The sequence below is a fragment of the Lissotriton vulgaris genome, chromosome 5 (genome assembly GCF_964263255.1).
Source record: "Lissotriton vulgaris chromosome 5, aLisVul1.2, whole genome shotgun sequence".
NCBI classification, from domain to species: domain Eukaryota; kingdom Metazoa; phylum Chordata; class Amphibia; order Caudata; family Salamandridae; genus Lissotriton; species Lissotriton vulgaris.
In genome coordinates this window covers 1793369384-1793396270 of record NC_141693.1, presented here as the reverse complement: position 1 = coordinate 1793396270, position 26887 = coordinate 1793369384, and the positions used below count along the sequence as shown (strand labels likewise).

The 26887-nt window shown below is 46.3% G+C and overlaps 1 protein-coding gene across 2 annotated transcripts in view; it reads right to left on the bottom strand.

The window, feature by feature from the left end:
• The window catches only part of LOC147717191 (ATP-dependent RNA helicase DHX58-like), a 144066-nt gene that overhangs the window by 48202 nt on the left and 68977 nt on the right, over positions 1-26887 (bottom strand). For both annotated transcript variants that reach the window (XM_086924142.1, XM_086924141.1), the window contains 5 exons: positions 24602-24731; positions 8993-9184; positions 4138-4394; positions 2150-2299; positions 1442-1603 (listed from right to left, as the gene is read on the bottom strand). In XM_086924142.1, the coding sequence (XP_086780268.1) occupies positions 1442-1603; positions 2150-2299; positions 4138-4394; positions 8993-9184; positions 24602-24731 (891 nt within the window). The remainder of the gene's footprint in view (positions 1-1441; positions 1604-2149; positions 2300-4137; positions 4395-8992; positions 9185-24601; positions 24732-26887) is intronic.

Sequence of the window (26887 nt, the reverse complement as noted above, 5' to 3'; positions counted from 1 at the left end):
TATCAAATAGCCAAGTTTTTAGTTGTTTTCTGAAGGAGAGGTGGTTCTGTGTAAGGCGGAGGTGAGTGGGGAGAGAGTTCCAGGTTTTGGCCACTAAGTAGGAGAAAGATCTTCCTCCCATGATGGTTCTTCGGATGCCTGGAATCGCGGCGAGGGCTTGATTGGGCGATCGTAGTTGGCGGGTGGGGGTGTAAAAGGTTAGGCGCGTGTTGAGGTATTTGGGTCCTAGGTTGTAGAGGGCTTTGTGCGCGTGGGTGAGGAGACGGAACGTTATTCTCTTGTTGACGGGGAGCCAATGAAGGTCTCTCAGGTGACCAGATATGTGATTGTGGCGGGATAAGTCTAGGATGAGTCTGGCAGAGGCGTTCTGAATGCGTTGGAGTTTTTTCTGTAATTTGGCTGTGGTTCCGGCGTAGAGGGTGTTTCCGTAGTCCAGTCGGCTTGTGACAAGTGCTTGGGTGACCGTCTTTCTTGTTTCCATCAGAAGATCTTATTGTGCATACGTAAGATGTTAACGTAAGATGTTAAAGCATGATGATGAGATGGCGTTGACTTGTCTGGTCATCGAGAGGGAAGAGTCTAGAATGAATCCCAGGTTGCGAGCATGGTTCGTTGGTTTGGGCGCGCTTCCTAGGGCCGGTGGCCACCATGAGTCGTCCCATGCAGAGGGGGATGATCCTAGGATGAGGACTTCCGTCTTGTCTGAGTTCAGTTTTAAACGGCTGTTCTTCATCCATTCAGCTACGTCTTTCATCCCTTCATGTAGGTTGGTTTTGGCGGTGTTTGGGTCTTTCGTGAGGGAGAGGATCAGCTGTGTGTCGTCAGCGTAGGAGATGATGTTGAGGGTGTGTTGGCGTGCAATGGATGCAAGGGGGCTAATGTAGACGTTGAAGAGGGTGGGGCTGAGCGATGATCCTTGTGGTACGCCGCGGAGGACTTTGGTGGCCTCTGATCTGAAAGGGGGGAGGCGGACTCTCTGGGAGGAGGGAGGGCCTTGTGTACTTTTGCCAGGCTGAGGAGATCACGCCCACAGGGCTGTAAAACCGTCAGCCTGGCAAAGGTGAGCTCAGGCAGCCAGGAGCCTGCGCATTTAGTGCATGTCTAGCTCCTGGCTGTCTGACCTGAACAAGAAGAGTGTCTGTCAGGCTGACTTTTGCTCAGCCTGACAGTAACTCTTACTTTCTTAAAACCTTGTGAGCGCATGGCCCCTTCACCCATAAGGACGGGCCACAGCTGCAGTGGTATAGAGCCCCACATAGTGCATGGCTATATATAACAAAGAAGAAAAAGAAAGATTGGGATGAAAAGTTAATGCACCTAAAAAGAGGGAGTGTACAAATCCCTAACCCTGCAATAAGGTCTCACTGAGGCCACTAACAGATAACCAAAGAGAAAAAATAAAAAACGAAGCCTTAGAAGGTATTTGCATTTACACTTGTACCTCTAGCAGATACTCAGCCTCTGGCATGGCTTGTACAGCCTCAATGGCACGCTTCATAAGCTCCTCCAGGCATTCATTGATGCACTCTCGACGTTCCTCTTTGCCCCCTCTAGCAGCTAGGATGGAGTATGTGCTGTCAGGTGCTCGGGCACGCCCTCGAGCCTATGGCAAGAAGAGAAAAAATAGTACTTTCAAACAAATATGTTATAATGCACTTTGTAGAAAAAGGCAAGATAAAAAGACAAGGTAATGTAAAAAATAATGAAGAAATAGCTAATAATTACAAATTATGGAAATAATAAGAAAATAAATTAAAGAAAATAAATGGCCAGATTGTACCTGGTAATCTATAGCTCAATTGCCTGATTTGCCGCTATGTTTTCCTTAAAGATGAGCAATATAATCCAACACATAGAGCACTCCTCTTGTGAAATAGAAATTGGGGCTTTTTAGAAGGAATACCATGCTTTGCGCAAAACTTTGCGGGCAGATGAAGATATCCACCTTTCAGAACCAAAAACATGCAATGGAGTAACAAAGCATTCTTATTTTAACTCTTCTACACCGTATGAGTCCATGAATGGCCTACAACTTGTACAACAGCTACAAAGTTACGCAATGCAGCGTGCATCTATTCAGACGCAGAATGTGAAGTGAGTAAGGGAATCATACAGGGTGATGAGGACAAAGAGGTAGCGAGAGAAGCACCTGTATCATGGCAGTCTCATTGGTCATCAGCCCGTAGCGGATGACAATATTGCACGCTGGTATATCCAGACCCTCTTCAGCAACGCTGGTAGAGACCAGGAGTTTCAGTTTTCCCTCACGGAACCTCTGGATGACTGCTTGCTGTTCATACTAGGAGAGAACAAACCACAACAAATTACTGTCTTGATTTACACTCAAGCATTTACTACTGACGGGTCAATATCTATCCAGCTATAAGTACCTTACAAAGAGTCCTACAGTGCAGTCACTAATGGATGTGACTCCATAACCCACCAATGCAGTATATAGATCCCTGTTCAGTATGTACATAGGAGCAGCTTAATTTGGAAGCAGTTATCAATAACATGATATTCAACTCAACATCAGAGCAGTGAAACCATGAACTCTCAGGAGGTGGATGGATGGCCCTGATCCATCACCGCCTTCTCCAGAGGCCCGTAGGAGGTGGGTCTTCCTTGGCCGTAAGGAGATGGGAGAAATGCTAGTGACACTCTGGTGTCTCCAAGAAATAGCTTGCCTCCTGCAAGTCAAGGAGGCTTGCGTGAGACTGGTGATTTCTCTGTAAGGTGACGGCTGCTCCAGTAGGGCCGCTGACAGCAAATCAGACTACTCCTCGCTCTTACTGAGAGTGAAGGCCCTAGTGAAAAGAAGGGGTGCAGGAAGCCTGGAGACAAGAGAGGTTAGAACACCGCTGGGTACTCAGTTCTTTTGTTCATCATTTAGGAAATTAGGAGGGCATGCCAGCAAAAGGAAAGAGGGTGGCAGGACATCAGGTTTTGTTTTTATATGGGATGAGGTAGGCCAGAGGCAAGTGGGGGAGCAGGCGGAAAACCTTGTCCATGGCTTCTCGCATATCGTTTCTCTTTGCACATCTGAGCCACACAGGATCTACATGCTGCTCATGGGAAAGTGCTCACGAGAGAGGGGGGCACATACAAAATTAATACTGCATATGTAGTAGGTGTGATAATCTAGGAGTTGTCCACCTCAGGGATCCAAGGGACATCACGGGTCTATAATATACCTTGGACCTGCTTAATGGAAAAGGATTCGTCAATACAGGCCAAGCAAACCTTGGCCTGTAAGAAAGTCTAGAGCAAGCATGCAAAATCCATACCCTTCACATATGTCGTGTGTGTTTTCTTGCTGTCTATGGGCAGAATGGCTGCCACTCACTTTTCATCGGAAGGAGACTACTGTAAGTGAAACAAAACTGTTCTCGCCACCAGGCTTCAAGTAGGGCCAGCATTATTGATCTGGCATGTTCCACCTAGTCGAGGGATTCTGATTAAACAACACATTTACCAACAATCTCCATTGAAACTCAGTACTGGTAAATTTGCCAAAGGATGCTCAGCATGGATATGCTAACCCCTGACTGGATCTTACTAATCAGTGGGTTGACAAAGACCGTGATACAATAACATTTGCACCAGGTGCTCCTGCTCTTTTTGCACCCAGTTTATTGACTGGGGCAAATAATGCTCAATTCTGTGTATTTTATTACCTGAATTTCAATAGTTTTGTGCTTGTTATAACCACCAACAAACATCTGGTGATGACAGTCAGTTAAACAAGGGAAGGCAATTTATTGCTCAGGACGTTATCGGAAATCCTACAAAATCAGGGATTACGTACAGTTTGTGCCCATTTTGGATAAGAACTTAAGCCTAAATGTCGTGGGGTGCCATAGGCAATATATTAATTTAGATGGCTGAATACCTCTATTGCCAAAAAAGAATATCGCACTAAGATGTATAAAGGCATTTACCAGTAACAGCTATTTGTGAGCTGTATTAAGAATGCTCCACCTACTGTGAATGAATACATCTTTTTGTGGACATGCAACAAATGCATAGGTGATTGTCTATTCCTGTTTCTGAATTATTAACCAGTAATTTGGTTTAAATCATTGATTTACAAATTAAATTAATAAATAAGGCTAAGCATTATTAAAATCAGTTTACTGGTGTCATGTGCTTGGTTTGGCTGTTTGATCCTGTCCCGGTCAAAGCAGCGGTGATCTTGGCCAGTCCTTCTAGCACATCAGATGTACGGATCCACTCGTGCAGCGAGTGCGTGGACAGTCGCGTCTTGGTGAATATAATGCCGCATGACTCTGCAGAATAGGCAAAGTGTTCCAGTAGAATTTTCTCCAGCATTTGCAGTTTGGGGTTCTGGTATCTGGTGTCGTTAGCCAACTGTGACAGTTCTTGTTTGTTTTCTGAGGAATAAGATGAAGGGGTTAAATACATTTGCATGTTAACTTTGTACATATTTCAATGGTTTTATTGGAGCTATAGTTTTATATGATACATCTTTGAAGCTCACATTTGACCTCTCCACAATACTTTCTGCCTGCAAAAAAATGCATGATGTTAAAAGTGGCACATACATTCAACTTGCCCAAAAAAGATCAAGAAAAAAACACCTCCCCCACCACGTTTCAGTTTTTGTTTTAGCCTTCTTTCCTGAAGACTCTTCTGAGTAGTCTTAGCTGAAATACTTCCACTTCTGATAGGCCCCAACAGTGTCCTCAGCACTGGCTCTCTGCTCAAAGCTGACATTGTTCTGCTGCTTCCTAAGTGACAGGTGGCAGTGCACTGAATGTCACCCGTGCTCCCCACGGAAGCTGCATAGTTAAAAACGTCGCCACTGCTGCACGGCTATAGAGGAGTACAGTGACCTGATGCACCCTAGGCATGACCCTGAGACATTTGGGAACCTAAAAGAGCATACTAGAGGTCAAAGGAAACTATTGCACAGAATGGTTCAGAATCTTAGCATGCATCATGATTGGAAGCATAGCCTCTTGCCTGAGATGTATACGTTTGGCTGTGGGGAAGATGTGCTTATCGCTGTTCTGTTCATGATACACACTAACCGGATATATGTCCTTGAGGATGGCACCTTGATGTTATAACCTGTGCTTGCTGTCACTATCTGTTATGTTATGTTATGTTATGTTATTATCATTTATTTTGCGCACAGATGCTCCAGCTAAGGAGCGTCCTGGCGCATGGAAAAGGTGAACATAACACAACGCAGGAGGAAACAAAAAGTGCAGAGATCAGTGTGAGGGAAATTAAAACATGTGAGTTTTCACAGCCCTACGGAAAGCCAATAGATCCTCTAACAGGCGGATTTCCAAAGGGAGGGAGTTCCAGAGAGTCGCAGCTCTCACACGAAAGGAACGACCGCCCATCCGGCTAAGCCTAAAACGTGGAACAACCGCAAGAGATTGCCCAAGTGATCTAAGAGAGCGCGTCGGGACATAGGCGGATAAAAGGTTATTGAGGATCTCAGGTGCCGATCCTTTTAGAATTTTAAAAGCAAGGCTAAGGGCCTTAAAGTGGATCCGACTTTTAATCAGTAACCAGTGTAGGGACCGCAGGGTGTTAGAAGTAGGACAGGACCTCTGCAGACCCACCACTGCTCTCGCAGCCACGTTCTGTACTCGCTGTAAGCGGACGATCTCAGATTGATTAACTCCCAGCAGGAGCGAGCTGGCATAGTCCAACCGGGAGATAATCGTCGCTTGGATGATCAACTGCCTCGTCGGGGAGTCAAAAAATTTGAGCACCGGCCTTAGCCCACGCAGGACACCGAAACAGCAAGCCGCCACTCTCTTGGTGTGGGTAGTGAAGCAAAGGGTGTGATGTAGCCACACTCCCAGGTTTCTTAGTTCCATCACTGGTGTAGGGGCCGGCCCTAACTCCAGAGGCCACCAAACATCCCCGCAGCAATCCGCTCCCCTCCCAACGATCATCACCTCAGTTTTTTTCGCGTTCAGCTGGAGACAGTTGTTATTCATCCAGCTGGCCACCTCTCTCAGCCAATCTCGGAACCTGGGGGCATCCTGTTCGGCATCCCCGCTGAACGTGACCGCTAGCTGCATGTCGTCGGCATATGAGATCATGGTTAGGCCCCACTGCTTGGCGACATCAGCCAGCGGCCGCACGTACAGGTGTGAGTGAGATAATTAACAGTTTGTTGTTGATTTGGAAAACCTACAAATAAAATGTTTTTTTTTTAAGATTTGAAATTCTACAGATGTCAAATGGGTAAGCGATTGCCTCAACTGAAACTCAGGTTGCTGTAAATAAGTTGAAAAAACATTATGGATTTTAGCAGTTTAACCCGTTCCCGAGAGGAGCACTCCCTCCCTGGTGCTGCGCACGACCGTTGGCTGGCCCAGCACCGCCCACCATTCAGAACGCCCACACCACGCGGAATGTTTGCCGCAGGAAACGGGTTAAACAATAAGAATGATTGTTCTTGTGCCACGATTTTAACACGTAGTGCCAGATTTAATGTTGGCTGGGAATGGAAAGACATTTTGATTTCTGAAGGAAATACTAACTGAGGAGAATTCACCAAAGTTTGCCTTCAAATAATTTCCTTTTTAGTCCTCATACCAGCCTGACGAGAGTATCGTCTTTACCTCAGTGCTTGCCAACACAACAAGCTGGGCAACAGATGGCTGGCGATTTGATGCTGTGCACGCGCATTTTAACTCATTGTGCTTGTGCATTGAGCTAAAAGCGCACATGCACTGCATCAAATCGCCAGTATAGTTAAACTCTGTTCAAGCCCCTATAGTCTCGCAAGCTCAATGTGCATGCGCATTGACAGGCGCGACCTAAAAAGGACATGGCAGAGGTAACAATGCCACATGCCAGGTGGTATACTAGCCTACCAACAGAAGAACTTTGGGACATAGGCGGATAAAAGGTTATTGAGGATCTCAGGTGCCGATCCTTTTAGAATTTTAAAAGCAAGGCTAAGGGCCTTAAAGTGGATCCGACTTTTAATCGGTAACCAGTGTAGGGACCGCAGGGTGTTAGAAGTAGGACAGGACCTCGGCAGACCCACCACTGCTCTCGCAGCCGCGTTCTGTACTCGCTGTAAGCGGACGATCTCAGATTGATTAACTCCCAGCAGGAGCGAGCTGGCATAGTCCAACCGGGAGATAATCGTCGCTTGGATGATCAACTGCCTCGTCGAGGCGTCAAAAAATTTGAGCACCGGCCTTAGCCCACGCAGGACACCGAAACAGCAAGCCGCCACTCTCTTGGTGTGGGTAGTGAAGCAAAGGGTGTGATGTAGCCACACTCCCAGGTTTCTTAGTTCCATCACTGGTGTAGCGGCCGGCCCTAACTCCAGAGGCCACCAAACGTCCCCCCAGCAATCCGCTCCACTCACAAAGATCATCACCTCAGTTTTTTTCGCGTTCAGCTGGAGACAGTTGTTATTCATCCAGCTGGCCACCTCTCTCAGCCCATATCGGAACCTGGGGGCATCCTGTTCGGCATCCCCGCTGATCGTGACCGCTAGCTGCGTGTCGTCGGCATATGAGATCATGGTTAGGCCCCACTGCCTGGCGACATCAGCCAGCGGCCGCACGTACAGGTGTGAGTGAGATAATTAACAGTTTGTTGTTGATTTGAAAAACCTACAAATAAAATGTTTTTTTTTAAGATTTGAAATTGTACAGATGTCAAATGGGTGAGCGATTGCCTCAACTGAAACTCAGGTTGCTGTAAATAAGTTGAAAAAACATTATGGATTTTAGCAGTTTAACCCGTTCCCGAGAGGAGCACTCCCTCCCTGGTGCTGCGCACGACCGTTGGCTGGCCCAGCCCCGCCCACCATTCAGAACGCCCGCACCACGCGGAATGTTTGCCACGGGAAACGGGTTAAACAATAAGAATGACTGTTCTTGTGCCACGATTTTAACACGTAGTGCCAGATTTAATGTTGGCTGGGAATGGAAAGACATTTTGATTTCTGAAGGAAATACAAACTGAGGAGAATTCACCAAAGTTTGCCTTCAAATAATTTCCTTTTTAGTCCTCATACCAGCCTGACGAGAGTATCGTCTTCACCTCAGTGCTTGCCAACACAACAAGCTGGGCAACAGATGGCTGGCGATTTGATGCTGTGCACGCGCATTTTAACTCATTGTGCTTGTGCATTGAGCTAAAAGCGCACATGCACTGCATCAAATCGCCAGTATAGTTAAACTCTGTTTAAGCCCCTATAGTCTCGCAAGCTCAATGCGCATGCGCATTGACAGGCGCGACCTAAAAAGGACATGGCAGAGGTAACAATGCCACATGCCAGGTGGTATACTAGCCTACCAACAGAAGAATGTCCCCTGGCAATCCTCCTCCAGTGTTACCATTTACTCCTGAAATTGGATAATTTTACAATTCTAAATCAGACCCTTAATTCTTCAAAGTGCTCCCGTTTTCACTTAAGCACTTTACGCAGTATCATATGTGTGTTTTCAATAGTGGGATCTCCATCTGGACACTACGGCAATTGTTCGTCTACTCTGGCAGCATCCAGCAAACGGGCACCAGCTGCTAGGAAAAAATATCTTGCATGTTCAGCAGATCTACAGCATTTACTTGTTACTGTAAGATCTGCTGGAATATAATGTTGCAGCAAAAGGATTGTGCTATAATGTAATTTATAGAGAGCGTCCTACCACTTACAGGCGTTGAAATGCTTTACGGACTGTAAGTAGCATGTTACTCCAGAACCCAGGATCAGTGGTTAAATCCAGTGTTTTTTTTTTATTTATTTCATTAGGTTTAGTCTTATGTTGTCAGGAAAAACATTCCATGAATTAACATCAGTTTTATATATTTTTTGCAATAAATTCAAGTATAGGAGTTAGATGACATCATTAGAAAGGGGTTTTCCACATAATGTAGATGACTGGTGGGTTGAATAGAGGGCTGGAAGAGATTCTGTATTATGGGGTTTTAGGAAAGGAGAACTTGTGGTCTCCCGTTTAAATACTTCCTTTACCGTCGAATATCCGGAACAGGAACTGTTCTGTGGGGTCATCCTGTGTTTTTCTGAGTTTCTCACTCATGTAGAATGTCTCCAGGGCGTTAAAAGCATCAATCATTTGGACGGTGTCATGGATCAGGAGTGCGTCGTTGTATTTTCGTAGGTGCAACGCACAGACCCTCTTCTTTCTGCAGGCCTCCACTGCTCCTGGGGAATAAAAGTACAAGGCAACGCGTCACAACAATGGATTTACACAGGGAGGCCATTTTAGAATGAGTAAAAACAGGTTCCAGATCACCAAACCATGGCAGAGGGTCTTCAAAGGGACTGCCACTCTGACATGACAGCTGGTCCATGATTTCCATATATGTACATATAAAATGTTAGATCTGAATCACAAGGACACCCATTTGGATAGATATATTGGGTTACACTAGGCTGAAAAAGTCCCATCAGACCACCCTCTTGGCGGTATATCATCATTTGGGGATGGCAATTATTCCATGACCCGCCTATTTGACAGTGCGGGAAAGGAAATCAACGTATTCTGCCACCATAGTGTCCAAAATGAAATGTGCAAAAGAAAAGAGCAGTGCTATGAAAGAAGTGATACTTAAAAATGACTACCTAGACTAAGGAAATAACTTGACAGCAAAAGTGTAGGTGTCATGGTTAAAAACACGCCTAGTAGCGAGAAAGTAGAGCTACATTATGGCGCTGCGTGGAATGGTCGACTAGTTTCAGCTGTGTAGAGAAGTGCTCCAGCTTTCATCAGGACCTTAAATAGAGTACGCTACTGCAAGATAAACTAAAGGGTGTACAAGTATACGGAAGCACAGATTGCATCAGAATACTATATAAATAGAAAAGTATCACCCAAGACTTGGAACCTCTGTGTCCTCTGCAGACAGGAAAGACATGTTCTACCTGTCGAGTAAGCAAAAGATACCATATATGTATTACCCCACAGGTGACCACATAACTCCACATACACCATGAAGGCATTTTCCTTGCCCTGGATCACTTGAAATGCTATTTCCAGCTACCTGCTTCACTATACATGGTGTGTGCAGCACACTAACCTGTCACCGCCTACCTAGATACCAGCGAGCTCCTTCTAATTTCCAATCCGTGTAGATATATTTTCCTGAGGTTAAAAGAAAAATGGTCCATTGAGCCAATATATTACAGCATACACGCTGGTTGGAATTCATTCCATCTTTTATTACGTTACTCCGGCCGTTCTGGAACAGCTCCACGCATGCGCATGAGTATAGCGCTCCCAGAATTGAAGTTGAGAACCTCTGCGCATGCTCGGCTTGATCAGTGCCGGTCGCGCTAGATCTGGCTCCCTTCCCGATATACGCGGGAGAGGTTTTCCTTCGGTTCTAGCCACACCTAGAATTTGGTCCTTACACCGGCCGTAATTGGCTGACCAAACAGGAAGCCTCAATGTTTTAAAACCTAACAGGCAGTTCCTTCGGTGCCTTCACTTCCGCTCGACTTTGAGCAGAGGCACCGACGGACAGGTGAGTTCAGAGAGAACTGACTGAATAGTTATGTTGTTAGAGGTTTAGGTTAAGTTTCTAACACCCTATATGTGCGGAGGTTATGCTGGGAGTGGACAGGTCTGATTACTTTGTTGAATCAATATCTGCAACTTATGCATGAATGTTAATGACTGCTTTTACGGTTAGTTCATTTGTATACTAGCAATTATACCTGGGTCTTGCACTTGAGGTTTGGACACTCTTCGGTTTGGCAGCATTCCCTCACAGCAATACTATAGTGCTATCGACACCATGAGTTAAAAATGTGATATATGGTCACCATTGGTATAACTACTACCCCATTTGTTGAGGGTTAGTTTCCTATGCATTAATGAACAATTGGTGCGGGCTCTTTGACAGGGTTTGGTAATGTTTGGGCAGTCAAGAGTCGATTACACGTTTTTTTGGGTTTGTGTATATTGCTAGAGGGCTGGACACTTCTGGATTGTTGCTAATTGTGTCCCCCCTCTTTCCTTTTTTTACACATTAGAGCGGGGCCTCAATTTCCCGAGCGGTTGCCGGGTAAGGTGAGGTTATCACCCACACAAAGCTGGGTAAGTATCACTGTGAGGAAATACCTCCTTGTGATAAAGCTAATATGCTTATTTGAAATGCAGGACGCAAATTGTTCATGCAGGTGTATTCTTGTCTTGATGGTGTATGTGGAGTTATGTGGTCACCTGTGGGGTAATACATATATGGTATCTTTTGCTTACTCGGCAGGTAGAACATGTCTTTCCTGTCTGCATAGGACACAGAGGTTCCAAGTCTTGGGTGATACTTTTCTATTTATATAGTATTCTGATGCAATCTGTGCTTCCGTATACTTGTACACCCTTTAGTTTATCTTGCAGTAGCGTACTCTATTTAAGGTCCTGATGAAAGCTGGAGCCCTTCTCTACACAGCTGAAACTAGTCGACCATTCCACGCAGCGCCATAATGTAGCTCTACTTTCTCGCTACTAGGCGTGTTTTTAACCATGACACCTACACTTTTGCTGTCAAGTTATTTCCTTAGTCTAGGTAGTCATTTTTAAGTATCACTTCTTTCATAGCACTGCTCTTTTCTTTTGCACATTTCATTTTGGACACTATGGTGGCAGAATACGTTGATTTCCTTTCCCGCACTGTCACATAGGCGGGTCATGGAATAATTGCCATCCCCAAATGATGATATACCGCCAAGAGGGTGGTCTGATGGGACTTTTTCAGCCTAGTGTAACCCAATATATCTATCCAAATGGGTGTCCTTGTGATTCAGATCCACCATTTAGGACAGTACACCATCAATTGACCTGGTCTCCTTTTCGTGTTTTGGATCTATTATTGGGGCATAAGTTGACAGGTCATTAAATATATCCCCTCTTGACCCTCCTCACGTTTGTTTTCAAGTATCTAGAGCAACTTTTAGTTGCGGGTCGTTTTTTCAGATGTAAACGTACTCGTTGTTTGCATCATTTAAGCTCACCTAAATTAAATTGTGTGTGACTCGTCCTGCCCTTTTGCCACCCTTGTCTTCAGCCTGACCCCTGTCTTGCTGGAACCCTCCAGTCCAGGCACTTGGATTATTGTGCAGAACCGTGGTTTTTGAACTTATCAGTGATTACACTTGGACAGCCTCCCTGGCTATACCTTGTTTTGTAGAAGAACCGGGCATTTTCCTTGCCCCGGATCACTTGAAATGCTATTTCCATCTACCTGCTTCACTATACATGGTGTGTGCAGCACACTAACCTGTCACCGCCTACCTAGAGACCAGCGAGCTCCTTCTAATTTCCAATCCGTCGGGATATATTTTCCTGAGGTAAAAAGAAAAATGGTCCATTGAGCCAATATATTACAGCATACACGCTGGTTGGAATTCATTCCATCTTTTATTACGTTACTCCGGCCGTTCTGGAACAGCTCCACGCATGCGCATGAGTATAGCGCTCCCAGAATTGAAGTTGAGAACCTCTGCGCATGCTCGGCTTGATCAGTGCTGGTCGCGCTAGATCTGGCTCCCTTCCCGATATACGCGGGAGAGGTTTTCCTTCGGTTCTAGCCACACCTAGAATTTGGTCCTTACACCGGCCGTAATTGGCTGACCAAACAGGAAGCCTCAATGTTTTAAAACCTAACAGGCAGTTCCTTCGGTGCCTTCACTTCCGCTCGACTTTGAGCAGAGGCACCGACGGACAGGTGAGTTCAGAGAGAACTGACTGAATAGTTATGTTGTTAGAGGTCTAGGTTAAGTTTCTAACACCCTATATGTGCGGAGGTTATGCTGGGAGTGGACAGGTCTGATTACTTTGTTGAATCAATATCTGCAACTTATGCATGAATGTTAATGACTGCTTTTACGGTTAGTTCATTTGTATACTAGCAATTATACCTGGGTCTTGCACTTGAGGTTTGGACACTCTTCGGTTTGGCAGCATTCCCTCACAGCAATACTATAGTGCTATCGACACCATGAGTTAAAAATGTGATATATGGTCACCATTGGTATAACTACTACCCCATTTGTTGAGGGTTAGTTTCCTATGCATTAATGAACAATTGGTGCGGGCTCTTTGACAGGGTTTGGTAATGTTTGGGCAGTCAAGAGTCGATTACACGTTATTTTGGGTTTGTGTATATAGCTAGAGGGCTGGACACTTCTGGATTGTTGCTAATTGTGTCCCCCCTCTTTCCTTTTTTTACACATTAGAGCGGGGCCTCAATTTCCCGAGCAGTTGCCGGGTAAGGTGAGGTTATCACCCACACAAAGCTGGGTAAGTATCACTGTGAGGAAATACCTCCTTGTGATAAAGCTAAGATGCTTATTTGAAATGCAGGACGCAAATTGTTCATGCAGGTGTATTCTTGTCTTGATGGTGTATGTGGAGTTATGTGGTCACCTGTGGGGTGATACATATATGGTATCTTTTGCTTACTCGACAGGTAGAACATGTCTTTCCTGTCTGCAGAGGACACAGAGGTTCCAAGTCTTGGGTGATACTTTTCTATTTATATAGTATTCTGATGCAATCTGTGCTTCCGTATACTTGTACACCCTTTAGTTTATCTTGCAGTAGCGTACTCTATTTAAGGTCCTAATGAAAGCTGGAGCACTTCTCTACACAGCTGAAACTAGTCGACCATTCCACGCAGCGCCATAATGTAGCTCTACTTTCTCGCTACTAGGCGTGTTTTTAACCATGACACCTACACTTTTGCTGTCAAGTTATTTCCTTAGTCTAGGTAGTCATTTTTAAGTATCACTTCTTTCATAGCACTGCTCTTTTCTTTTGCACATTTCATTTTGGACACTATGGTGGCAGAATACGTTGATTTCCTTTCCCGCACTGTCACATAGGCGGGTCATGGAATAATTGCCATCCCCAAATGATGATATACCGCCAAGAGGGTGGTCTGATGGGACTTTTTCAGCCTAGTGTAACCCAATATATCTATCCAAATGGGTGTCCTTGTGATTCAGATCCACCATTTAGGACAGTACACCATCAATTGACCTGGTCTCCTTTTCGTGTTTTGGATCTATTATTGGGGCATAAGTTGACAGGTCATTAAATATATCCCCTCTTGACCCTCCTCACGTTTGTTTTCACATATAAAATGTTAGACATGGGCTTCCCTGACAGTTTAAAAAGCATATGTCGGTAAAAAGCTTTATACACTAACTTACATAAGCGTATAAACTGCACAGTGAATTCCAACCATTGCCCCATATTGGTCCGTGTACATGAAAGGCTTAGGATGGGCTGGTTCCAGTTCTAGCATCAGAGAGGTTGTGGAGAATGTGCATGGCCAGCAAGACGAGGCAGCATGCTCTGCTGTCACCCGGAAGTGTATTTTTGATCAAACAGCAGCAGAAAATAGACGTCAAGCAAGGTTTAGAAGTGGGCAGTAAAGGAAAATCCTCTCATTTCTGGATGGAGAATTAAATATAGAGGAGAATCCACCAGTGAAAGTTCCTCTAAAGTAGGGAAATTATGGTTTAAGTAGTTCCAACAGTGGATTCTCCGTAGTGTTTCCTGCTTCCTACAGAAACCAGAGGTTTTCATCTTCTTATATGGAGAGCTTGTGGTTTTAGCACATTTGCCACTGAATGCCAGGGTGGAAATTCCTGTCAAATGATAATTTTAATCAAGTCAACGCGAGTAAAATTCGAAGACATTTGTCATGGACAGAATAAAGGACTGTGCTACCTTTAGAACATCCCTGCATCTTGTGTCAACTCTCAACATAGTCAGCTCTCATCAAATCCACCAACATAGTAGCGGACCAGACAAAGGGGGCCTGATGGAGGTCACAGAACATCCCATAACTGTGTTAAAATCCCAAAACACCCAAGATCACCCCATGGGTGTGCTCAAATGGCTCTGAGCCCTCCCACAGAGACCCCCCTTCTCTGCTGAGACACTAGAGACCAACAGAGAAGAAGGACCAGGAAGAGTAACCCGACACTGCAGGGGAAAACTCACAATCAGTCCCCTAATGTGGACAAGAGAAAACAGAATTAGGACCAGAATTCTGGTGGATTGGATACACAGTCACAACCATGGTGGATATCCCATCTACTGTATTATAAATGCCGTAGGATATAATGTATTTATGATACAGCGGACAGGATTCTACATCAAGTTTGTGATGGAGTATCCTATTCGTCAAACTTTAAATGGTGCCTAGAGTGTGCTCCAACCCTCTGGTATGGGTTACAAATACACAAGCTGAAAACACACTAAGAGTGCATGGATGCAAATTTTGGACAACGTACAGCCAATCTCTTTGAGCAGGACCAAACTCCTCAAATAAGCCTCTTCCTGATTGAGAAGCTGAAATGCAGGGAATGTGTATCCTCTTCATATGCGTCTTTTACTCCAGACTGCACACAGGGACCGGAGGACGACCGCCTCTCACCAACTTCTTTTCCCAAACTATTATGAGCAAAGGAGGCGAGTTGAGAGTATGTATATAACTTTCAGTGGCCCAAACTCTATATACACCGTAGGATCACCTTATGCTTAACTGAAATGTACCTACTAACACTACACCACTGTATTTTAATCTTCAGTTGGTCTGCGCTTCGCTCGCCTTGCTGCCATTATCATTTGCGCTATTTCATTGTTATTGTTTGTGATTTCGTAGCACTATAGTGCCTTTGCATTGCTCTCATTGCCTGCATTGTTATTTGTAGCTGCCTGGTAGCGTGAACCTACATTATATTGCACTGCTCGCATTGCTTTTAAACTTATTTGTGCCCGATTGCGCCTCTGCCCATATCTAGGAGTCACCACAGATTGTGCCCCAGTCTCGCCCTGTTTCGCTTTCTCTTCTTGCTGCCATTTTGTTGTTGTTGTGCCTCATAGCCCGTCTCTCCACCCCGCTCCCGCCTCCCAGCTGCTCCTCCCTCCCACAGAAAGCTGTAGACCGTTCCGTCTATTCCTGCGCTGTGACCCTCCTGACTCGCTCAGAAGCGGTCGCTCCCCACGCTCCCAAGGCTTTTGGTATCGTAGCGCTTTCAAGCTCATTCTGATCACCGCTGCTGAAAGTTGGTCTGCGCTTCGCTCGCTTTGCTGCCATTATCATTTGCGCTATTTCATTGTTATTCTTTGTGATTTCGTAGCGCTATAGTGCCTTTGCATTGCTCTCATTGCCTGCATTGTTATTTGTAGCTGCCTGGTAGCGTGAACCTACATTATATTGCACTGCTCGCATTGCTTTTAAACTTATTTGTGCCCGATTGCGCCTCTGCCCATATCTAGGAGTCACCACAGATTGTGCCCCAGTCTCGCCCTGTTTCGCTTTCTCTTCTTGCTGCCATTTTGTTGTTGTTGTGCCTCATAGCCCGTCTCTCCACCCCACTCCCGCCTCCCAGCTGCTCCTCCCTCGCCCGCGCCCCTCCACTATCCACATATGTCAGAGCAACAGACGCGCAGCGTCCACGCGCAGCGGACGCGCCCCATGCGCGCCAAAGGTAAGCCCGTCTACGCCCGTCCACGCCTGGACCGCGTCCAGCACCAAACCCCCTGGCCCCCGCAAAATCCACTCCACCCGCATAACGTAAGACACCGCTACCCTCTCAGCACTTAACCCCGGCAGATTCCCAAACTGCTATCAAGTCGCCCCAGGACACACCCATGGTTCCTTCATCTGCCACTCCTGCAAGTTCGACTGCATAAGGACCCACACCAAATCCACATACTCTAAACAGAGCTCCGACACTGAACACATGAAGTGCATCCTGCTCAACACCCGCTCGGTCCACAGACACACCATTGAATTTTGGAACCTACTCGACATCACATCGCCGGACATCGCCTTTCTTACAGAAACCCGGATGAACGCCTCATCAGCGCTCGACATCGCCATAGCCATCCCGGACGGTTACAAGATCATCCGAAAGGACCGCATCAACCAAACAGGAGGATGAATCGCCATCGTTCATAATGAACACCATCCGCATCACGACCAGTTCCGACGATAACCTCGCAGCCGATGAACACCTTCACTTCCAGATCCACACCGACCCCAAGACCACACTCAGAGGCACCCTCATTTACAGGCCACCAGGACCCCGCACACAATTCAGCGAAGACATCGCTGACTTCATTAGCCCACACGCCCTCCCCTCCAAGGACTATATTCTACTGGGAGACCTCAACTTCCACCTGGAAAAGAACAACGACAGCAACACCACCACCCTTCTTGACAACCTCGCCAATCTCGGACTCAAACAACTTGTTAACACCCCCACCCACTATGCCGGGCACACGCTCGACCCAATCTTCACCTCCAGCAAGCACATCTCCTTCAATCACACCACAGCTCTCCGTTGGACAGACCACAGTTGCGTTCACTTCAACTACAAAAAGACTACGACCCACAACCGCTTAGGTGATAGTGATCCCTAAAGTGATGGGGAACACACAGTGTTGTTTAAATGCCCCTCACACACCAACAGGCCCCTTGGTGTCATGCTTCATCATCGGGGCCTTCGCACCCCTCTACGGGATGCGGCGTGCTACGACTCGCGAATACGCAGGAGCACTTGACGTGAACTATGTGTGGGGGTGTGTGTCTTATATAAGAATGTGAGTGAGGTGAGGTGAAAAAGTGAGAGGTTAAAAAATACCTGGCACGTGGGAAGAAAAAAACTTTATTAAATCCCCGGCTGGTATTATTAAAATTTAAAGTGCAGGGCGTGGTTATAAAAAGATACGTATTAGGGTATCAAACCACTGTATTAAAAGTCAACATGTTTCGGAGGTCAAAGCCCCCTTCTTCAGGACAAGGGTGTATGCACTTACCCTCCCCTTACTCACATGTAAAATGTAAAAGTGAAAAAAATAAAATTACCACAATGTGTAATGTTCCTCACAATGTTATATATAAGAGTGAGTGTCGTTGCGCCCAGTTGGCGTAATAACCTGTGGAGACAAAACCATATATAAACAAACAATTTATCACAGGTTTAGGGGAGAAGGATAAATCTTCTCTGAAAAAAACATCAGGTGAAACCAAAAAATAATTGGAATCCTGGGAAGAGAAAAAGGAAAAAAGACACTACACACACATACACACGCATACCAACACAAATTGCTGCTCAGTTGGAGCAGAACACAGAGAACAAAAGATCTTACTTAAATTTCACAAATAGAGGACTTCATGAGCCTTTAACGTGTATTGGGGAATCCTTCCTAATCAGAAGCCTAGAAAATCAAAGGTTCAGTAATTCAATGGGAGAACTCAGTCAACTGAGCGCCACAAGAACAAAGTAAAAATGCTACTCTCGAAGGTCTTATAACTCACGGTTACAGCAACAGCAAATCGCCTGCCATCCCTCAACGCGGCTCCGATGAAGTGAGCAGCAGAGGGATTCGGGCCTTTAAATACACTTGTCTGGGGGTAATTAGTGAGGGTTAATTGATTAACGCAAACCGGTATAAGCCCAAATACGGAGAGAAATCTCCAAATGCCCGGTGTTGCGCTAACATCCTACACTGATTCCTCGCGCATGCGCACACGGGAGTCAAGCAGGCGCATGCGCGGTAGACTAATGCGATGCGCATGCGCACAAGTGAACGCTTCGTGCAAGATGCGAAGCTAGCGATGTTTGGAAATGGCAGGTTCTAGAGCGCATGCGCACCTGCAAATGCTTCGTGAAAGGACGCGAAGCTGGTGATATTATGTTGAAATGCTCGGTGATGGCCTAGTTAATCCCAAACGCCACAAAGAAAAATACCCTATTTAAGGGGTGTGCCTACCATTCTTAAAGAGATAGTTTTAAGAAAGACTGTGGTCAGGGGGTGAGGGGTTGAGGCCAGGTCCAGAAAGGGTTCAACATCCATCTAAAAAACGATGGTATCAAGTTGTGCTGATATAATTAACCCTTCTGGTCCACAACAAAAATAATATGCAACCATATGAGTATATTGACCAAAGATCTTTGTAAAGAGTGGGCAGATCTAGTGATTATCTGAGAAGGTTCCATGGAATGGAATCGTTCAGTCCAGTGGTGTCGGTCCCCAACCGAAACACCCACCGTTGTTCTTTTTCCAGCAGACCTGTCTCAGAGGGCAGTTGTTCAATAACTGTCCACTGTAGCTCATTAACACAGTGTTGATTTTCAATAAAGTGGGTTGACATTTTGGTAGTTTGTTTTTTGCACCTGATGTTACTCTTGTGTTCATTCAACCTGACCCTGACCGGTCTGGTGGTCATTCCCACATATTCCTTTCCACAAGGGCAGGTGATTAAGTAAACTACATTTTTGCTGTTACAGTTAGTAAATGCACGCTGTTCCCATGTGGTGCCATTGGAAAAGGTTAGGCTCTGCGATTTTTTTGTGAGGTGGCAGTTATTACAGTTGCCACATGGGTGATGCCCATGTATGCCTTGCAGCCTAGTCTGATCTTGGACAGGGGGGGACGGTCGAGTGTGGACCAGTATGTCCCTCAAGTTCCTACCTCTCCTGTGTGCAAAGAGGGGTTTCTCCAAAGTCAAGCCACCACTCGTTAAAGTGCGCCAATGTTTGTGGACCAGTTTAGTAACTTGGTTGCTGACCGGGCTGTACGTGGTAACACAGACCGTCCTGTTAGCGGCTTCCTCCCTTGGTGGATTGTCCTCCAAAAGGGCATCCCGGTTGTTGTTACGTGCTCTGATACATGCTTTTTGGATTACCCTTTCCGGGTATTTTCTCTGTCTCAATTTAGCACTCAGATCTTTCGCTTGAGTTTTGTATCTGGCCACATCGGTGCAGTTGCGCCGGAGGCGGAGGAACTGCCCATATGGAAGGTTCTCTCTCAGATGACGGGGGTGAAAACTGTCAAATCTGAGGAGACAGTTCTTAGCCGTGGGTTTGAAATGTGTTTCAGTTTTTAACATGCCGGCTTCGTGGTAGATATTCAAATCTAAGAAAACCATGTTGGTATTGGATGCCTGGTAAGTGAATTTTAAAAAGGCATTCTGATTGTTGAGCCAGGTGATGAAATCAGTTATCATGGTTGCATCCCCATCCCAGATTACCAGGACATCATCAATATACCTACGCCATGAACGAATCCTTGTCCTGTGCGGATTGTCCTGGTGCAGGATTTTGGTGGTTTCCAAATGGTGGACATAAAGTCAAAAATTCACTTACCAGGCATCCAATACCAACATGGTTTTCTTAGATTTGAATATCTACCACGAAGCCGGCATGTTAAAAACTGAAACACATTTCAAACCCACGGCTAAGAACTGTCTCCTCAGATTTGACAGTTTTCACCCCCGTCATCTGAGAGAGAACCTTCCATATGGGCAGTTCCTCCGCCTCCGGCGCAACTGCACCGATGTGGCCAGATACAAAACTCAAGCGAAAGATCTGAGTGCTAAATTGAGACAGAGAAAATACCCGGAAAGGGTAATCCAAAAAGCATGTATCAGAGCACGTAACAACAACCGGGATGCCCTTTTGGAGGACAATCCACCAAGGGAGGAAGCCGCTAACAGGACGGTCTGTGTTACCACGTACAGCCCGGTCAGCAACCAAGTTACTAAACTGGTCCACAAACATTGGCGCACTTTAACGAGTGGTGGCTTGACTTTGGAGAAACCCCTCTTTGCACACAGGAGAGGTAGGAACTTGAGGGACATACTGGTCCACACTCGACCGTCCCCCCCTGTCCAAGATCAGACTAGGCTGCAAGGCATACATGGGCATCACCCATGTGGCAACTGTAATAACTGCCACCTCACAAAAAAATCGCAGAGCCTAACCTTTTCCAATGGCACCACATGGGAACAGCGTGCATTTACTAACTGTAACAGCAAAAATGTAGTTTACTTAATCACCTGCCCTTGTGGAAAGGAATATGTGGGAATGACCACCAGACCGGTCAGGGTCAGGTTGAATGAACACAAGAGTAACATCAGGTGCAAAAAACAAACTACCAAAATGTCAACCCACTTTATTGAAAATCAACACTGTGTTAATGAGCTACAGTGGACAGTTATTGAACAACTGCCCTCTGAGACAGGTCTGCTGGAAAAAGAACAACGGTGGGTGTTTCGGTTGGGGACCGACACCACTGGACTGAACGATTCCATTCCATGGAACCTTCTCAGATAATCACTAGATCTGCCCACTCTTTACAAAGATCTTTGGTCAATATACTCATATGGTTGCATATTATTTTTGTTGTGGACCAGAAGGGTTAATTATATCAGCACAACTTGATACCATCGTTTTTTAGATGGATGTTGAACCCTTTCTGGACCTGGCCTCAACCCCTCACCCCCTGACCACAGTCTTTCTTAAAACTATCTCTTTAAGAATGGTAGGCACACCCCTTAAATAGGGTATTTTTCTTTGTGGCGTTTGGGATTAACTAGGCCATCACCGAGCATTTCAACATAATATCACCAGCTTCGCGTCCTTTCACGAAGCATTTGCAGGTGCGCATGCGCTCTAGAACCTGCCATTTCCAAACATCGCTAGCTTCGCATCTTGCACGAAGCGTTCACTTGTGCGCATGCGCATCGCATTAGTCTACCGCGCATGCGCCTGCTTGACTCCCGTGTGCGCATGCGCGAGGAATCAGTGTAGGATGTTAGCGCAACACCGGGCATTTGGAGATTTCTCTCCGTATTTGGGCTTATACCGGTTTGCGTTAATCAATTAACCCTCACTAATTACCCCCAGACAAGTGTATTTAAAGGCCCGAATCCCTCTGCTGCTCACTTCATCGGAGCCACGTTGAGGGATGGCAGGCGATTTGCTGTTGCTGTAACCGTGAGTTATAAGACCTTCGAGAGTAGCATTTTTACTTTGTTCTTGTGGCGCTCAGTTGACTGAGTTCTCCCATTGAATTACTGAACCTTTGATTTTCTAGGCTTCTGATTAGGAAGGATTCCCCAATACACGTTAAAGGCTCATGAAGTCCTCTATTTGTGAAATTTAAGTAAGATCTTTTGTTCTCTGTGTTCTGCTCCAACTGAGCAGCAATTTGTGTTGGTATGCGTGTGTATGTGTGTGTAGTGTCTTTTTTCCTTTTTCTCTTCCCAGGATTCCAATTATTTTTTGGTTTCACCTGATGTTTTTTTCAGAGAAGATTTATCCTTCTCCCCTAAACCTGTGATAAATTGTTTGTTTATATATGGTTTTGTCTCCACAGGTTATTACGCCAACTGGGCGCAACGACACTCACTCTTATATATAACATTGTGAGGAACATTACACATTGTGGTAATTTTATTTTTTTCACTTTTACATTTTACATGTGAGTAAGGGGAGGGTAAGTGCATACACCCTTGTCCTGAAGAAGGGGGCTTTGACCTCCGAAACATGTTGACTTTTAATACAGTGGTTTGATACCCTAATACGTATCTTTTTATAACCACGCCCTGCACTTTAAATTTTAATAATACCAGCCGGGGATTTAATAAAGTTTTTTTCTTCCCACGTGCCAGGTATTTTTTAACCTCTCACTTTTTCACCTCACCTCACTCACATTCTTATATAAGACACACACCCCCACACATAGTTCACGTCAAGTGCTCCTGCGTATTCGCGAGTCGTAGCACGCCGCATCCCGTAGAGGGGTGCGAAGGCCCCGATGATGAAGCATGACACCAAGGGGCCTGTTGGTGTGTGAGGGGCATTTAAACAACACTGTGTGTTCCCCATCACTTTAGGGATCACTATCACCTAAGTGGATTCCACTTTGTTTATGCATATGACTCGGGAGACTGAATCCACTGACTCTCTCTCTCCCCCCTCCTGTTAGTATATACGACCCACAACCACCCACAACCAATTCCCAGCAGAAACTGGAACAAATTCACCACCGACCAACTCTTCACATCGCTCCACCAAAACCCTCCTGCAAAATCATCGGACCCAAACCTTGCAGCCACCAACCTCACACAATGGATCACCCCCAGCGTTAACGAACTAGCACCCTTGAAAAAACATCAAATTAAGCAAGGTAGCAAAAAAGCCCCCTGGTTCAACGATGACCTTAAGAAATCCAAGAAGTTCTGTCGCACCCTCGAGAAAGTCTGGAGAAAAAACCCAACCACTGACACCCTGGCCACCCTCAAGAACGCCACCCGCAAACACCACCAACTGATCCGATCCACCAAGAAATCAGCATTCAAGGATCGACTCGACAACAACGCCCACAACAGCAAGGAACTTTTCAACATTGTCAAAGAATTTACCAACCCCACCGCCGGCACCAACGACATCACTCCCTCCCAAGACCACTGCGACTCCCTAGCCTCATTCTTCCACAACAAAATCGCTGACATACATAACAGCTTTGAAAACCAGTCCGGAGACCAGCCCACCCCACCCACCTCCGAACTAAACCCCCCCCCCCAACAACCTTTGCGTCTGGAACCCAATCATCACTGAAGACACCATCCGCCTGATGAACTCCATCCACTCAGGATCGCCAACCGACCCATGTCCCCACCACATTTTCAACAAAGCAGACTCCATTATCGCACCCCATCTCCGAGACGTCATCAACTGCTCCCTCAACTCCGCTACGTTCCCGGAAAGCTGGAAACATGCCGAACTCAGCACCCTTCTGAAGAAACCCACAGCAGACCCCACTGAACTTAAGAACTACCGCCCCATCTCGCTCCTCCCATTCCCTGCCAAAGTCATTGAGAAAGCCGTCAACAGTCAGCTCGCCGCCTTCCTCGAATCCAACAAATCCCTCGACCCTTCACAGTCCGGCTTCAGAGCCAAACACAGCACCGAGACCGCCCTCATCGCAGCAACAGACGACATTCGAACACTACTGGACAACGGAGAAACAGCTGCCCTCATCCTACTTGACCTCTCCGCAGCCTTCGACACAGTCTGACATAGCACCCTTATACAATGCCTCAACAACGTCGGAATACAAGGAAAAGCATTGGACTGCATCATCTCGTTCCTTGCAGGTAGAACCCAGAGTGTCCGCCTCCACCCTTTTAGATTTGAGGCCACCGAAGTCATCTGCGGCGTACCACAAGGATCATCACTCAGTCCCACCCTCTTCAACGTATACATTAGTCCCCTCGCATCCATCGCACGCCAACACAACCTCAACATCATCTCCTACGCAGACGACACCCAGCTGATCCTCTCCCTCACCAAAGACCCAAACACCGCCAAAACCAACCTACACGAAGGGATGAAAGAAGTAGCCGAGTGGATGAAGAACAGGCGTTTAAAACTGAACTCGGACAAAACGGAAGCCTCAAACCTAATATCATTATATAAAAATAAATGCATAAAAATTTGCTCATATTCCATGTCTAAAAGTTAGTACCAGAAAATGTTACTGCAGACCTGTGTTTATCACATAGGGCCAAAAGGTAACTGCGGAAGTGTGTTTCTTACTGCTAATCAATAGTCAGAAAGTGAAACATAACAAATCATTGTATTAAGAGAAAGTTAGCAGGCACAAAGTATGCTTTAATTTTCCAGGGAAGTAAGGAGTTATCAGAAATGCTATGTATTATGCAAACAGTAAGCAATAAAGGTGTAGTAAAAACACATCCAACCCCAAGGTTTGACCTACCCTTACACGTCATCACTTGTACTTACCTTCTTTTTCTAGCTCCACAATTCTCTGCTCATAGATCTGGGTACCCAGCTTTGTGCCCTGCAGTTCGTCATCATCCAGATGGACATGTATTGCATTCATGATGCGCTTCAGTCGGTCACCAAATGGATCCTGTGGGCAAAGGCGTAAAATATTTAGAAGTATTTCACGTACAGACGTTCTAGAATGTAACGTATTCTTCAAATTACACTATACAAGGGGCTTCATTACACGGACTGGAGTAACATTACCTCTTCCAGTAAGTACCAATACCACTGAGACCAGTGAAAGCTCCTCCCCTCAGAGTAGGGTGTAGCGTAATATTACCATTTGCTTTCCCCCATTTCCAGCTCAAAAACTCAGAATGTATGGTACGCGCCCACATACTTTATGCAAGGCAGTGGCAGCCCATGGTGGTAGTGCTCACATGCGGCGGGGGAGGGGCAGGGTCGGGGGTAGTAAACTATGGATTACGGCCGATTAGAGGTAAGTGAACATAAATATAAATAAATAAAACAAATTTTGTGGCGATGCAGCGTGCGCAAGGAAATTCGTTTTATCCTTGTATCCATTGAGACTTCGTAGTGCTAGATTGTCATAGTGCGCTGTTAATAACGTTTCATTTGCCTGCTTGTTAATTTAAAGGGGTGCCTGTCTGTACCGGAGCCACTACCATTTGCTTCGCATTGGCTTAGTATCTCGTCTTTAGGCTGCCTGCCATTTTGTTTTTGTTGTTGTTGTTGTGTGTCTCCCGGCCCGGGTCTCCGCCCCGCTCCCGCCTCCCAGCTGACCCTCCCTCCCACTGATACCATTAGGCCCACACTCTCGCGTTAGAGCTGTGACCGATCCTGCTTCCTGCAGACGAGGTCGCTCCCCACGCTGTCCCCCGCCCTGCCTGCCTTGCAGCCTGGTATCGTAGCGCTTCGCTGCGGATATTGCGAAATTAATCTACTCATCTGTATTGCTAGACATAGGAGCGCGCTAGACTGCCTTAATTGTTTTGCATTTTAATTCATTTGGACATCGTAGCGCTAGACTGCCTTGACTGCTTTATCCTTGTATCCATTGAGACTTCGTAGCGCTAGATTGTCAGAGTGCGCTGTTAATAACGTTTCATTTGCCTGCTTGTTAATTTAAAGGGGTGCCTGTCATTTACCGGAGCCACTACCATTTGCTTCGCATTTGCTTAGTATCTCGTCTTTAGGCTGCCTGCCATTTTGTTTTTGTTGTTGTTGTTGTGTGACTCTCTGCCCGGGTCTCCGCCCCGCTCCCGCCTCCCAGCTCACCCTCCCTCGCCCCTCCCCTCCCACTACCCATATATGACAGACGCCTTTGCGTGCAGCGTTCACGCGCAGCGGTTGCGCCCCCATGCGCGTCGAAGGTGCGCCAAAGGTAAGCCCGTCTACGCCCGTCCATGCCTGGACCGCGCCCAGCTCCAGACCCCCTGGTCCTCGCAGTACACTCTCCTCCCGCATAACGTACAACGCCGCTTCCCTCCTGACCCTCAACCCCGGACGCATACCACAATGCTGCATAGCCACCCCAGGATACACCCATGGACCATTCACCTGCCACTCCTGCAAGTTCTCATGCATCAGAACCCACACCAATTCCACTTCCCCCAAACACAGCACCGACTCTAACCACCTGAAGTGCATCCTGCTGAACACCCGCTCGGTGCACAGACACGCCACTGAACTCTGGGATCTACTCGACACTACATCACCGGACGTCGACTTCCTTAATGAAACATGGATGAACGCCTCATCAGCACCCAACATCGCCATAGCCATTCCGGACAATTACAAGATCATCCAAAAAGACTGCACCGTCCAAACAGGAGGCATCACCATCGTCCATAAGAACACCATCCGAATCACGACCAGCTCCGACGACAACCTCGCAACCGCTGAACAACTTCACTTCCAGATTCACACCGACCCCAAGACCACACTTAGAGGCACCCTCATCTACAGACCACCAGGAACCCGCACACAATTCAACAAAGACATCACTGACTTCATCAGCCCACATGCCCTCACCTCCGAGAACTACATCCTACTGGGAGACCTCAACTTCCACCTGGAAAAGAAAAGTGACAGCAACACCACCACCCTTCTGGACAACCTGGCCAATCTCGGACTCAAACAACTTGTTGACACCCCCACCCACTTAGCCGGTCACACGCTCGACCCTATCTTCACCTCCAGCAAACACATCTCCTTCGATCACACCTCAGCTCTTCATTGGACGGACCACAGCTGCGTCCACTTCAGCTACAAGAAAAC